At 51.8% G+C, this 13,935-nt stretch overlaps 1 protein-coding gene across 4 annotated transcripts in view; it reads right to left on the bottom strand.

The window, feature by feature from the left end:
- The window catches only part of CPSF1 (cleavage and polyadenylation specific factor 1), a 45,775-nt gene that overhangs the window by 1,113 nt on the left and 30,727 nt on the right, over window positions 1–13,935 (bottom strand). For all 4 annotated transcript variants that reach the window (XM_081951942.1, XM_081951941.1, XM_081951939.1 and 1 more), the window contains exons 22-35: window positions 13,728–13,902; window positions 12,091–12,297; window positions 10,079–10,168; window positions 9,427–9,570; window positions 9,027–9,179; window positions 8,655–8,771; window positions 8,251–8,341; window positions 7,352–7,436; window positions 6,813–6,954; window positions 6,018–6,170; window positions 4,029–4,205; window positions 3,830–3,896; window positions 2,891–2,938; window positions 1,448–1,603 (exon numbers count right to left, since the gene is read on the bottom strand). In XM_081951942.1, coding sequence (XP_081808068.1) covers window positions 1,448–1,603; window positions 2,891–2,938; window positions 3,830–3,896; window positions 4,029–4,205; window positions 6,018–6,170; window positions 6,813–6,954; window positions 7,352–7,436; window positions 8,251–8,341; window positions 8,655–8,771; window positions 9,027–9,179; window positions 9,427–9,570; window positions 10,079–10,168; window positions 12,091–12,297; window positions 13,728–13,902 — 1,805 coding nt within the window. The remainder of the gene's footprint in view (window positions 1–1,447; window positions 1,604–2,890; window positions 2,939–3,829; window positions 3,897–4,028; window positions 4,206–6,017; window positions 6,171–6,812; window positions 6,955–7,351; window positions 7,437–8,250; window positions 8,342–8,654; window positions 8,772–9,026; window positions 9,180–9,426; window positions 9,571–10,078; window positions 10,169–12,090; window positions 12,298–13,727; window positions 13,903–13,935) is intronic.

The following is a 13,935-nucleotide window of genomic DNA, read 5'->3' on the forward strand; positions in this document are numbered from 1 at the left end:
GCCCCAACCCCCCTCCTCCCCCATAACTAACAATGGGTTCACTTAACAGCAGCAGCCTTGGCCTTGTGACCGCCACGTTCACTTAACCACTGCAAACAATGTGGTAAAATCAGGTGGGGTCCCTTGGTGACCCGTTTTACAATTGCCATGACTTAATGACCGAAACTGCAGCCTAAATCGGAGTCCTTAAGTCGAGGACGTAATCAAGGCAGATACCAGGAAAGGAGAATATTTGTTGCTTAGGGTTGAAATGAGGAGGTCCCTGGTGCTCTCTCCGCCTGGTGGGTTCCTTGTAGGCGTTTCGTTACCCAACGAGGTACCATCATCAGGGCTAGTAAGGAGTGGGTTTGTGAGAGAGGAGCAGCAGGAGGGTCTGTGGGGTCCCTGGTGCTCTCTGAGTCTGGGGGTTTCCTTGCAGGCACTTCATGACCCAACAAATGCTGATGTTACCTAGTGGGGTAATGAAATGTTTACAAGGAAAGCACCAGGCTCAGAGAGCACCAAAGACCCCACAGGCCTCCCCCCACTCGTCTTCCTCCCCCCCCCACTCCTCTCACCAAGCCCCCCTCCCTTCCAGCACTGGTGCTGCTACCTACCATATTTTTCAGAGTATAAGACGCACCTTTTTCCCTAAAAAAAGAGGCTGAGAATCTGGGTGTGCCTTATACACTGAATACAGCATTTTTGGCCTCCCAAAACTCCACCCCTCCTCACAAAAATGACCATGCAGAGCCTTTAGGAGCCTTGCAGGGTGTTCCTGGGGGCTGGGGAGGGCAGAAATGAGCGAAAAACAGGCCTTTTTTGCCCCTCCCCCAGTCCCCAGCAGCACTCTATAAGCCCCCCCACCCAAGGCTATCCATGTCTTTTATTTGAAAAAAACAGACCCATTTTTGCAAAACCCAGGCCGTTTTTGGGAGGTTTGCAGAGTGCAAAAACTTTTTTTTCCTTTTTGGAAAGCTCTTTAACTGATTGATGAGAATTAGATTGATCAAGTGCTGTGCCAGCAAAAACAAAGTCTTAGGTGCTGCAGATTGTCAGCGATTTCCTTCTCCAGCACATGGATAAATACACCTGGAAACATCTCCCTACCTACCTACTCTCTCTCTCTCCCTACCTACCTACTGTATTTCTCTTTCTCTCACTCTCTACTCCTCTATCTACCTACCTACTTCTTTTTAAATTTGCCTCTTCAAAACCTTGGTGCGTCTTATACTCCAATGCGTCTTATACTCTGAATAATATGGTACTTGGGTAATGAAACGTCTGCAAGAAAACCCCAGATATTCTAATCTGGAGACCTTCAACAGAACTAACAAAAGAGGGCCAGCGCTCCCAAACATGCAAGATTCCCCCGTGCTAACACAGGAAGGTTGTGTGAATGGGAGGAGAAAAGCACCCAATCCTGGGTCTTCCAGGATCCCCTGCCCCCACCCCACCCATCGCTCACCAAACCAGGTGATGTGCTTGTTCTCCCAGGCGTTGGTCTTCTTAGCCAGCCCTTCCAGGGCTCCCCGGCACGGCGTCCTCCAGAAAGCGTTGACGTGGGCGCCCACGTGGAAGTCCGCTCGGCGGAGGAGCCGCATCCCGCCAAAGCTCTCCTTCGCTGCAGAGGAAGCAAAAGGCCCCGGGGGGGCTGCTGGGAGGGCGGGAACCAGGAGGTGCCAAGCGTGAAACCTGGGCAGCTACTTTCAACTTGTCATTAGAGTAAAGGGTGTTAAATGTTGAGTACAAAAGGGGTTAATTTGGAGAAATGAAACTTCTGCAGTTAAAGGGGAGCTTGGGAGACTCTGGAAACTCTTCAAGGTCAGGTCAACAGGTGTGCGGAAGGAGGCAGACGGTTCCCACAACAAAGAGAAATCTTTTATATGATCTACCGTATTTTTAGAGTATAAGACGCACCTTCCCCCCCCCCCCCCAAAAAAAAGAGAGGGTGAAAATCTGGGTGTGCCTTATACATGGAATACACCATTTTTGGCCACCTGAAACCACCCCACCCTTCACAAAAATGGACGTGCAGAGGCTTTGGGAGGACTGCAAAGTCCTCCTGGGGCTGAGGAGGGAAAAAACAAGCAAAAAACAGGCTCCTTTTTGCTCGCTTCCCCCCCCCCACCCCCCAGGAGCACTCTACACGCCTCCTAAAGACTATGCATGCCCCGTTTTTGGCAAAAACCAGGTCTGTTTTCCCGAAAAATGGGCCGTTTTTTTGCTCCTTTTTGCCCCCCCCCAGCCCCCAGGAGCACTTTGCAGGCCTCTGCATGCCCTGTTTTTTCATAAAAAATAAGGCATGGGAGGCCTGCAGAATGCAAAAACTTTTTGGGTTTTAATTGACCTCTTCAAAATCTTGGTGCATCTTATACTCTGGAAAATACAGTAGGTAAGAAGCCTGAGGGTCAGGCTGGGGACTTCATTGTTTAATATTGTGAACTGGTGCCATGGGCTGGGCTCACCTACTGTTCTTATTTAGTATATTCCATTTATCGGCTGCCCATTTTACCATCAAGTGACCCAAAGGTGCTTTTTCCAAAAAACATTTTCTTTGAAAACGTTTCACTTCTCATCCAAGAAGCTTCTTCAGTTCTGACTGGTGGGGAACGAAAAAGTTTGTATTCTTTCTTCCTTATATTCTCCTCAACCCAAATGACCGCCAAGAATATAAATCCTTCCATTCTCCACCAGTCAGTTAGAACTGAAGCAGCTTCTTGGACGAAGAGCAAGAAGTTTTCAAGGGGGAAAAAAATCCAGCTGTGCTTTTGCAAAAAGATCCTTTGGGGCAAGACACAAGTGAAACTGGATCCAAATCTCCCCAGAGAAAGAGGTGGGTCTCAGCCCGTCTCTCTTCCCCCAGAGTCAGAGGGAAGATACGTTCTTTAATCCCTCTGCTTCTTCTCACCTTCAGGCAGGTACATATAAACCAGGAGGTTCCGGTCCCTGTCGGACACTGCAAAAGAAAAGTCACTTTTTTTCAGTGCTGTCGTAACTCTGAATGGTCACTAAATGAACCGTTATAAGTCGAGGACAACCATATTTTTTGGAGTATAAGATGCATCCCCCCCCTTAAAAGAGTGTGAAAATTTGGGTGTGTCTTATACACCAAATGTAGTCCCGCCCACTCACCGGCCCCCAACCCTTTCGTCTCTGCCTCTCAGCCATTTGCCTCCTTGCAGCAAACAGTAAACAGCCTGTTTCAGTTTCAGTACAGTTTGATTAGCACAAGCAGCTGCCTCCTGACCATCAGCTGTCCCAGGCTGCAGGGATTGCCCGAAATGGGCAGAAAACGGGGCGCGTGGAGGCTGAAAATGGGGTGCCTGGAGGCGGCAATAGGCAAGGCCAATTCCTGCAGCCTGAAACAGATGATCTTAGGGAGGGCCATCCAACCCACAATCAGCTGCTTGTGCTAATCAGGCTGTGCTGAAATTGAAACTGAACCAGGCTGTTCACTGTTTGTTGCAAGGAGGCAAATTGCTGGGAGGCAGATTTTTTTCCCCTTGTGCTAATCAGGCGAAACTGAAACTGACAGAGGCTGTTTGCTATTTGCTGCAAGGAGACAGGTTTTTTTTTCTTGTTTTCCTCCTTAAAAGCTAAGGGTGTCTTATACTTCGGAGCGTCTTACACTCCTAAAAATAAGAGTACGTGTTATCTTCCTGGGATCACACAGGGCTCCCTGGTGAATCCAGTCATTCTTTACAGATCAGTCCCTGCTTCAAAGCCCTTTCTTCATTCCCTGCCACCCCAATATGCATTGTCCAGCATTGGGGTGCACAGTGAACCCCGCCCCCCAGCCTCAGCCACCCCCACCCTTTCCCAAGTCCCCCCACCCCCCAGGACGCACCAAGGAACCCCAGCTGAGCGTTATCCACCATGAAGTCCACGCTGTAGACCTCCAGGGGCTTGGCATCCTGCGGGCAAGAGAGAGAGAGAGAGAAGCGGGGAGGTCAGCGGAGGCCCAGGAGGTGGCCTGGAGGAAGGTTGTGTGTGTGTGTGTGTGTATGTGCGTATGCAGCCCTCCCCACCCTGCTTGGGGTCCCCACCCGGCTGACGAGCGAGAGGGTCTTGCTCTCCTCCTGGTAGCGCAGCAGCGAGATGCTCTTCATGACGTCAGCGGCCAGGATGAAGTTCTTGACGCTGATCATCTGGTGGATGTAGAGCTGGGTGTCGATGAAGGCCATGCCGGTCAGGTCATTGTCCTTCAGGCTCCAGAGGAAAATCTGCACCGGGGGACAAGCAGGAGGGTGGACAGGTCAGCCTTCTGTTGTGGCCCACCAGCGGCCAGTGGACCTGCCAGCAGATTCGGACAGTGAGGAGGTTGGGGAGGAAGATGGGCCAGTCCTGGAGTCTGGGGAAGGCTCTGACGAGGGCTCTGCATCGGAGGCAGAGAGGGGGCCAAGGCCGTCTGACAGTTATCAGCTGCCTTTGGAGTCGGAGATCAGTGGGGCAGAAGAACAGTTGGAGCCTGTTCCCAGTGTGTGCATGCACAGAGCTGCCAGAGGAAGGGAACAGCTAAAGAACAGGGGGCGACTTGGGAGTAGGGCCACAGGGGGACGATGAACGGTCCCTCCCAGAGAAATAAAAGGGGAGCGACGGGAGTGGAGTTTGCAGGAGGCCATTAGTCCATTCCTGCATTCTTGCCAAATATTGCGGTGTCTGAAAGATATCGGCCTGGCCGCTCTCCAAGCCTGCTAAAGGTCGGTAATTGTGAACTTTTCTTGAAAGACTGTGGGAGAGGAAAGACTTTGCTGGGGAGGAATTCACTGTCAGTTAAATAAAAGGGGTTTATCGGGACGAGGACTTGGGGTTCGTGCTGCTGGGGAAGCCTCGGTCAGACCCTGGCTCTCTAGAATTCACCCCCCTCTCCCCAGCCACCTGTTCCCCAATCCTTGGCCCCCAGAGTCAACATCTGGAGCAAAAGCCGGCTCTTCCCTTATGGCCCCAGTGGGGTCTCCGCCTCCCACACGGAATGGGCTCACCTCCTGTTCTTATTTAGGATTACATTTATCGGCTGCCCATTTTACCATCAAGTGACTCTGGATGGTTTACAATACAGGGAATCCTTGACTTACAACGGTCGTTTAGTGTCCAATATTAGAACAGCACTGAAAAAAAGGGACTTGTGAAGACGGGGAAGATTCACTTAACAATTGTGTGACTAACTTAACAACTGTGATGATTCGCTTAACGTCTTTGGCTAGAAAGGTCGTAAAATGAGGGAAACCTCACTTAACAACTTCCTTGCTTATCCATGGAAACTTTGGGGCTCAATTGTGGCTGTGAGTCGATTTTACAATGCTTGTACACAATAGAAACTGGATACAAAAAAAATACTCAATCCTATCTCTCTGGTCTGCTTGCAGCCCCACCTTCACCTTCATCCCCCCCACCCCCACCCCCGTATCGGCATGAGCAACCACCAACCTCCGTCACAGCCCCACCCCTCCCGTAATTCATTTGTCACCCCAATCCCCAAAGTACCAGGGCTCCTTGGAGCTTTGCTTGCAGACGTTTCATGACCCAACTAGGTAACATCATCTGTGCTAGAGGGAGTGGGGTGTGCAGAAAGGAAGAGGAGGGAGGAGAGGAAGAAGGAGGAAGAGGAGGAGGAAGGAGAAGAGGAGGAGGGGTAGAAAGGAGGGGTTTGTGGAGAGGAGGAGAGGGGAGGAGGACTGTGGGGTCCTTGGTGTTCTCTGAGCTTTGTCCTTTTCTTGCAGACATTTCATGACCCAGCTAGGGAACAGCATCAGTGCTGGAAGGAAGGAAGGAAGGAAGGGGGGGGTATGTAGAGGGGGGGAGGAGGAGCAGGAGGACTGTGGGGTCATTGGTGCTCTCTGAGCTTGGTGGTTTTCTTAACCCAATTAGGTTAAAAAAAAAACCCTTCTCTTCCAGCACTGATGAGGATACTTAGTCAAGTAACGAAACGTCTGCAGGGAAGCCACCAAGCGGGGAGAGCACCATGCCCCAGCTGGGAAGAAGAGAAGGAGGAGCCGCCTGGCCCCTGGCCCTTCCGGGGTCCCTGAGAGACTCACCTTCTGGCCGATGGCCGACACCAGGTAGCCGTTGCAGTGGCAGAGGGCAGTCACCGGCCCCTTCTGCTCCTTCTCGTACAGCACCTTGAACTTGTTCTTGGTGAGGGGCTGGCCCGGCTCAGGAACCACCTCAATGATGTCCATGATCAGGATCTGCACCAAGAGGGACAATGGGGGAGAATCAGAAGACCCCCGAGGTCTTCTAGTCCAACCCCTGTTCCAACAGGAGACCCTAGATCAGGGGTGTCCAACACCCCTGCCCTAGATCAATCTTTTCAGCACTCAGTGGAGAAAGTGGAGGTTGTGCCACGGGAAGGCCTGTTATTTGAGAGCTGGTAGCATCGGTCAGTTACAAAGCTGAGTAGTATTGAAGTCTAAATTACCTCCAGGCACTTCTTCTTGTGCACATAATGCTCTGAAATGCCCTCCACATTATTGCCAGTGTCGGGAAATGAAAGGGGGCGATTAACGGGAGGAGAAGCAGCAAAGACCGGCTGTCGGGCACGCATGCAGATGACGGAGCCCCGAAGAGCAGCTGGCAAGGGTGCTCGTATTCACAGACAGGGCTCTGTGTTCCACCTCTGGCACGCCTCCCCTAGGTTCACCATCCCGGCCCTTTCTGATCCCTTGCTCCCTGGTTCCCCTCTGCAAAGTCCGTCATTCAGTGGCCGAACCTCTGGAACGTGTGGGACTCGCACGCATTGGGAATTGGGAGTTGCAACAGGGGCAGGGAAAAGCTTCACGGGGGTGGGTGGGTGGGTGTTGTCTGTCTGTCTGTCTGTCTGTCTGTCTCACCCGTCCCCTGCAGGTGACTTCTTCTCCCTGCATCAGGCAAGTCCCGACGGCAATGTAGCCCTTGAGGCCGGAGACCGTTTCCTCGCTCTTCAGAGCGACTGTCTTCATGCAGGTCACATGCTCCCACTCCTCTAGGTCGATCCTGCAGAGCAGAGGAGGGGGAAGAGAGGGTGGGATGGGGGTGGGAGGGGGGCTTTCACCACCACAACGGAGTCCCAAATGTCTGTTTTGCTGAGCGAGGCATTTGTTAAGCACGTTTTGCTCCCTTTCTTGCCACAGTCGCTAAGTGAATCGCTGCAGCTGTTAAGTCAGTTATATTGCATTGAGGAGCTTGCTTGCTATGGAGTTATTACTTGACCATGAGACTCTGATCTCCACGAACCCCTCCCCCCCCCCAAAAAAAGGATGGGAGGGCACTGGATCAGATGGGACAACAGCCCGATCCCACCTTCGGGGCTATGCCAATGAAATGCGCCCCCCTCCCCGTGAAAGCCTCCCACAGTTTAACCCCCAAGGGCCCCCGTCTCCCTTCTTCTCACCTGGTGTTGGGGATGGTCTCCCAGCTGACCGGAGAGATCAGCTGAATAGAAAAGGCTTCCTGCAGGGAGTGCATGTAGCGGTCGTCTGCAGAAGAGAAGAAAGAGGGCGGTCCAGCGTTGGCCCCACTTCAAGAGAGAGGCGGGGGGTGGGGGGGAGACGGAGCACCAGAGTGAGTGCCAATCAAGGGGCGGAAAGGTAGCTCAGGGTTGGAATGAGGCTCTCTCTGAGCTTGGAGGTTTTCTTTCATGACCCAACTAGGGAACAACATCAGTGCAAGAAGGGAGTGGGGTATATGGAGAGGAGGAGGAGGAGGAGGAGGAGGAGGAGGAGGAGGAGGAGGAGGAGGAGGAGGAGGAGAACTGTGGGGTCCTTGGTGTTCTCTGAGCTTGGAGGTTTTCTTGCAGACATTTCATGACCCATCTAGGGAACGTCATCGGTGCTAGAAGGGAGTGGGATGTGAGGGGTCGGGGAGCAGGAAGAGGGGGGGGGGAGGAAGAGGAGGAAGAGGAGGAGGAAGACTGTGGGGTCCTTGGTGTTCTCTCAGTTTGGTGGTTTTCTTGCAGACATTTCATTACCCTGCTAGGGAACACCATCAAGGGGCAGAGGAGGGAGGAGGCGGAAGAGGTGCTCTGTTATTCTGTTATTAATATACAGCCCAGAAAGTCCCTGGATTGAAGTCCAGCCATTCCTGCCTCACTTAAGGGCCCATCCCCCACCCCTCTTCCCATCTCGGGGACCCTTGGACAAAAGCTCCTTCCCTGCCCCTGGCCCCAAAGACCCTCCCCTGGGCAGGACCACGGGAGGAGTGCTTCAGGGGTCACCCTCTGCTCGGGCAGAGCTTCCTCCAGGAAGGCCCCTGGGTGGCGTACGTCGCCTGTTCGTCCCCCAGCACACCCACCTCGCTCAATGGTCTCGAACTCCTTCTCCTCTCCCGTCATGTGGGGGATACGGTTGCAAGTGTTGTTGATGCTGGTGGAGACGGCGTACACCTAGGGCGGAGGGAGGAGTTCGTTCCAGCCTCAGGGGAGAGACCGGAATATGTGGCGCGAAAGGAGGGAGGGAAACCACAAAGCCAGCCGTTATGCAAGCTGAGGATCCAGAAATCCACAACCTGAATGCAGCGGTCACTCAAGAGCGACGAACGTCTTTTGATACTGAAGAAGCCTTTAAGGGCGTAATCTGAAGCTGTGTGACGACAAATGCAGGAAGGAAGCGGGAGGGAAGGAAACTAGGCTGCCTTGTGTTCCTGGGGCAAATCAATTTCCAAGCCACTTTAGCATTACCCAGAGCACCCAGCCCTACCTTGGACTCCACGTGATACGCTACGTAGTGGGCGGTGCAACGCAGAGGGATCTTCCGGACAGGCCACGGCGCGTCGTAAGAAAGATAGGCAGGCAAGACGCTGATGCGCAGCTCCCCCTGCAGGGCAGGACACAGTTAGACCTCCCTCTACTACCGGGGGATCCAAACTTGGCAACTTTTAAGACTGGTGGACTTCGGTTCCCAGAATTCCTCAGCCAGCCGCGATGAAGTTGAAGCCCGCAAGTCTTAAAGTCACCGGGTTTGGAGACCCCCTGCTCGACCAAGGTTGTGGGTCAGCTCTAAGGATCGCAGCAGGGCAGGCGTTCTAACCAGGGGGACCTTCCTCGCTCTAACCCTGGGCGCGAGGCTTACCTGCCGGTTGAAGTAGAGGAAGCCCTTGGGGCAGTTGACGTTGTGGAAGGGGGCAAAGGACTCAATGGGGCCATCTATGGTCATGGGGTGCAAGCGCAGGGCTCCCCGAGATGTCACCAGCAGCCAATGGGGCGAAGGCCCACAAATGAACACCTGAGAAGGAACACAGAGGCTTCTGGTGCAAGGAATTTTGGTTCCCCACTGGCCTTCTCGACTCCTTCGGATCTGTACATAAAGCCCCACCCCCCAACCCCAGATTTTGGGATCCTATTCATCAGATGCCCAAAAGCGGCTCTTCCCTGACCGTCTCCACCAGGAGACCCCCAACACTTTGATCAGATATCCCTCCTGGCCTGTCCCTCTGCCCCCCCCCCCTGCCCCTCCGGAATTCTTCCCCTACCCCCGAATAGCCGTAGATGTCTTCAAAGTAGCGGAAGCGAGCGACCCGTCCTCGGGGGGCTCCCGCTTCCTCGCCCCCTGCGCTCTCGGACTTCTTTTTGGACGGCCGGGATTTCTTTTCCCGGAAGTTGATATTGTGGGGAACCTGGTTGGAGGAGAAGCAAGAGAGGAGGTGAAAAGGAAGGAAGGAAGGAAGGGAGGGAGGGAGGGAAGGAGGGAGGGAGGGAGGGAAGGAGGGAGGAAGGAAGGAAGGAAGGAAGGAAAGAGGGAGGGAGGGAAGGAAAGGAAGGAGAGAGAGAGCGAAAGAAAGAAAGAAAGAGGGCGGGAGGGAGGGAGGAAGGAAAGAAAGGAAGGAAAGGAAGGAGAGAGAGAGCGAAAGAAAGAAAGAGGGAGGGAGGAAGGGAAGGAAAGGAAGAGAGAGAGCGAAAGAAAGAAAGAAAGAAAGAAAGAAAGAAAGAGGGAGGGAGGGAAGGAAAGGAAGGAGAGAGAGAGAGTGAAAGAAAGAGGGAGGGAGGGAGGGAAGGAAAGGATGGAGAGAGAGAGAGAGAGAAAGAAAGAAAGAATCTGCCCCTCCCCTGGTAAGGTAACACTGAGAGGCCCAGGGAGGGGGGGGCTTGCTGAGGTGGGAAGGTCACAGGTGCGAAGGTGGCTACCTTTTTGAAGCGCACTTTGAGGTTCGTCTGGCCCAGCTGGGAGTCGTGGTTGAAGGCCTCGTAGATGAGCAGCTCTTGCTCCACGTGGACCTGGCAGGAGAAACCGGACGCCAGGTGAGAGGCGCTCCATCCCGGGGGCTCCCAAGGCGCAGCTCTGCTGACCCAACCGCATGAGCTCTCAGCCTCCCTCCCTCGGTTCCCTTCCCAAGAGAACCCAGTTGCAGGGATAGCCAGCTTGGTCCAGTGGTGAAGGCTAAAAACCAGGAGACAGTGAGTTCTAGTTCTGTCATAAGCACAAAAGCCACTTTGGGCCAATCCCCAGGAGACAGTGAGTTCTAGTCCTCCTGCCTTAGGCGTGAAAGTCCTCTGGGTGGCTTTGGGCCAGTCTCTCTCTCTCTCTCTCAGCCCAAAGGACTCTTATGGGGAAAATAGGGGGATGAAGGAGCTGTAGGCATATTTGCTTCCTTGAATTAACATAAAGGTGACTACTCAGAGTCAGCGTGAACCGTGAGATGGGTGGCAAGTAAAATCTGATAGATAAAACAATAAAAGTGGATAGAAATAAAGATCTTAAATAAAGCGAATAAGTTCCCCAGTGAGCAATCTGTTGGGGGGGGGGGGGGGAAGAAAGCCAAGCGCAAAGGAAGGGATCCCCACAGATCCCGGATCCTTCTCCACTGGCTCTTTACAGGAGGAGCCTCCCCAGTTTCCCTTTCTAAAAGCCTCCTTAGATTTAAAAGAAAAATAGAGCTTAGACAAGCTTTAAATGCCAGTTGGTGCCATAACGGGATCCTTGAAACAAAACAAGTTTAATTTCTGTGTAATCAGACGTTATGACTTCTCTGATCTCCTAAGATCTAAGATGTCCCAAAGATGCTTTTCCAAAAGGCAATTGCTGGACTTCCTTGGTCTCTTTCTCCTTGAAAAGGTTTCTCTTCTCATCCCAGAAGCTTCTTCTGTTCTCCAGAAGAACTTCTTCAGTCGCTCGGAACGGAAGAAGCTTCTGGGATGAGAAGTGAAACGTCTTCAAGGGGGAAAAACCCCCAAGAAAGTCCAAGAATGACCTGGAGGAGGTGGACATCCTGTCTGAAATGTTTTGGTGACCTCCCCCTCCTCTGAGCTGCTCCAAGGTTTATCTCCTTCTCTCCGCCAAGGTGCACATTCTTTTGAGAGAACCACTCTGTCATGGAAGGGGCTGCCGGATCTTTGGCACCTACCATATTTTTCCGAGTATAAGACGCTCCGAAGTATAAGACACACCTAGCTTTTGGGGAGGAAAACAAGGGGAAAAAATCTGCCTCTGCCTCCCAGCAATTTGCCTCCTTGCAACAAACAGCAAAGAGTACAGACAATATACACTGTTCGTAGTGTTACATTTCAGACTGTACTTGTACAGAGGCTGTTAAAACTGATGTGGCTTTCTGGAAGTATAAATTACTCTCTGCTATTTAAAAGAAGATGCAATAGCACTGGGCCTCTTCAGATCAAGCCTTTATTTTAAAAAGCTTCTTCATTTTCTTAAGCTGTCTAGAACAATAATAAAGCACTCTTTAAAAAATAAGTCTAATAATTTGAGCATTCTACAGGCATTTACAGTTATTGTCTTACCTTCTAACAGCAAACAGCTTGATTAGCACAAGAAAAAAAAATCTGCCTCTGCCTCCCAGCAATTTGTGGAGCCAACAGCAAGTTTCACTTTCAGTTTAAGCGCCTCCGATCATCAGCTGTTTCAGGGATTGCCAGAGCCTATTGCAGCCTCCGCAAGCCCCATTTTCCCTGTTTGCTGCAAATTGCTGGGAGGCGGAGGCCAAAGGGTGGGGGAGGGTGGGGCTACATTCAGTGTATAAGACGCACCCAAATTTTCACCCTCTTTGCGGGGGGGGGGGGGGGGTGCGTCTTATACACCAAAAAATATGGTATCTTTAATTTGGCTTTCTATAGGAGAAGCGAAACCTCACTTGGTCCTGTCTGCTGCCGGGATCCCTCGGTGCAGGTGACCCCTCAACACTCACCAAGAGGTACGGCCGGCTTTGGCGATTCCCCAGGGCCACCAGCAGGACTTCCTTGACCAGGGGCATCTCCGTCTGGCGCATGACCTCCTCCTTCTTGGTCTCCCCCTGGCTGGCAGGCTGCCCAAAGGAGCTGTCCACCAGCACCCGCTGACCCATGGGGAAATTCTTCACCAGGAAGACCAGGCGCCAATCGGGCAGCTGGTAGATCTGTGGGAAAAGACAAGACGACACTGGGAGGAATCACCGATATGCCTGACGGAGTTGCCCAAAAAAGTCCACGCACTCCTAGGGATGCATCAACAGAGGGAGAGAATCAAAATCACGTGAAGGGTTAATGCCACTTTATAATGCCTTGGTAAGGCCACATTTGGAATACTGCATTCAGTTCTGGTCGCCACAATGTAGAAAAGACATGGAGACTCTAGAAAGAGTGCAGAGAAGAGCAACAAAGATGATTAGGGGACTGGAGACTAAAACATATGAAGAACGGTTGCAGGAACTGGGTGTGTCTAGTTTAATGAAAAGAAGGACTAGGGGAGACATGATAGCAGTGTTCCAATATCTCAGAGGTTGCCCCAAAGAAGAGGGAGTCAAGCTATTCTCCAAGGCACCTGAGGGAAGAACAAGAAGCAATGGGTGGAAACTAATCAAGGAGAGAAGCAACCTAGAACTGAGGAGTCCTGGCAGTGAGGACAATTAACCAGTGGAACAGAAGTTGCCTTGGGAATTTGTGGGTGCTTTTGACTTTGAAAATAAAGGATAAAGCGGAATCGGTGTACTTCAAGACATGGGGAAGATTTTATGAATGGTTTGAGAAAGACAGACAGAAAAGGAAGTCAGGGGAAAATATGGAACCCAGACGATACGCCAGCAAGTAGAAAAGGGGGGGAGAGAGAGGGCGGAAAATAGGGAAGAAAATAATAATATATAAGAATATATTCAAAAGTAAAATACAAATAGGGAAAAAAACATAATCAGGATAGATTTGAGAAGGGAAGGGAACAATAATGATATTTAACTATGTTTGGGTCTGCGGAAATACCACCCCACGAAAATAAAAATTAAGAGCTGGAAGAGACACCTACACCAATAGAAAAAGAAAGGAAGAGAGGATGAGAGGAGAGGAGAGGAAGAGGAGGGAAGGAAGAGAGAGGTGAGGAGAGGAAGATGGAAGAGAGAAGGAGAGAAGGAGAGAGGGAAGGAAGGGGAAGAGGAAGAGAAGAGTAGGGGAGAGGTAAGGGAAGAAAGAAGGGAAAGGAGAGAGGAAGGAAGAAAGGAGGGAAAGGAGGGAGGGAGAAAAGAAAGGGAAAAGAAGGTGGGATCAAAAGGGACGAGGGATGGTAAACGAAGCAACCCAAATGGCTTGTTATAACCCTGAAAATGGAACGACAAATGCATAAGGACGACGAATGTAAAAAAGAATAATAACTATGCGAACGTGTTCCTATAATTGTATATAAAATAAAAAACTTAAAAAAAGAAGTTTTGGGTGCTTCCATCACTGGAGGTTTTCAAAGAAAAGAATGGATTGAAATGAAATGGTACAGGGGCTTCTGCTGCTTGAGCAGGGGGCTGGACTAGAAGACCTCCAAGGTCCCCCCCCAGCTGCTTGCTTCTGGCCCGAGGACCAGGCTTACCTCCATGGTACCGTTCTCCCGGACCAGCATACACCAGTGGGTTGGCTCAGCTTTGTACTGGTGGGAGTCCCTGTCGGCCGAGGGGAGGCTGCTACGCCGTGGCTCCTCCTTGGTGGGGCTGAAGAGGGTGCTGGAGTCCCCATACAGCATCTCCTCTTCATCGTCCACCGTGTTGCTGCAGGGGGTGGAATTGAGGAATTTATAACAT

This window comes from Natrix helvetica (assembly GCF_964273705.1).
Source record: "Natrix helvetica genome assembly, chromosome: 4".
NCBI lineage: Eukaryota > Metazoa > Chordata > Lepidosauria > Squamata > Natricidae > Natrix > Natrix helvetica.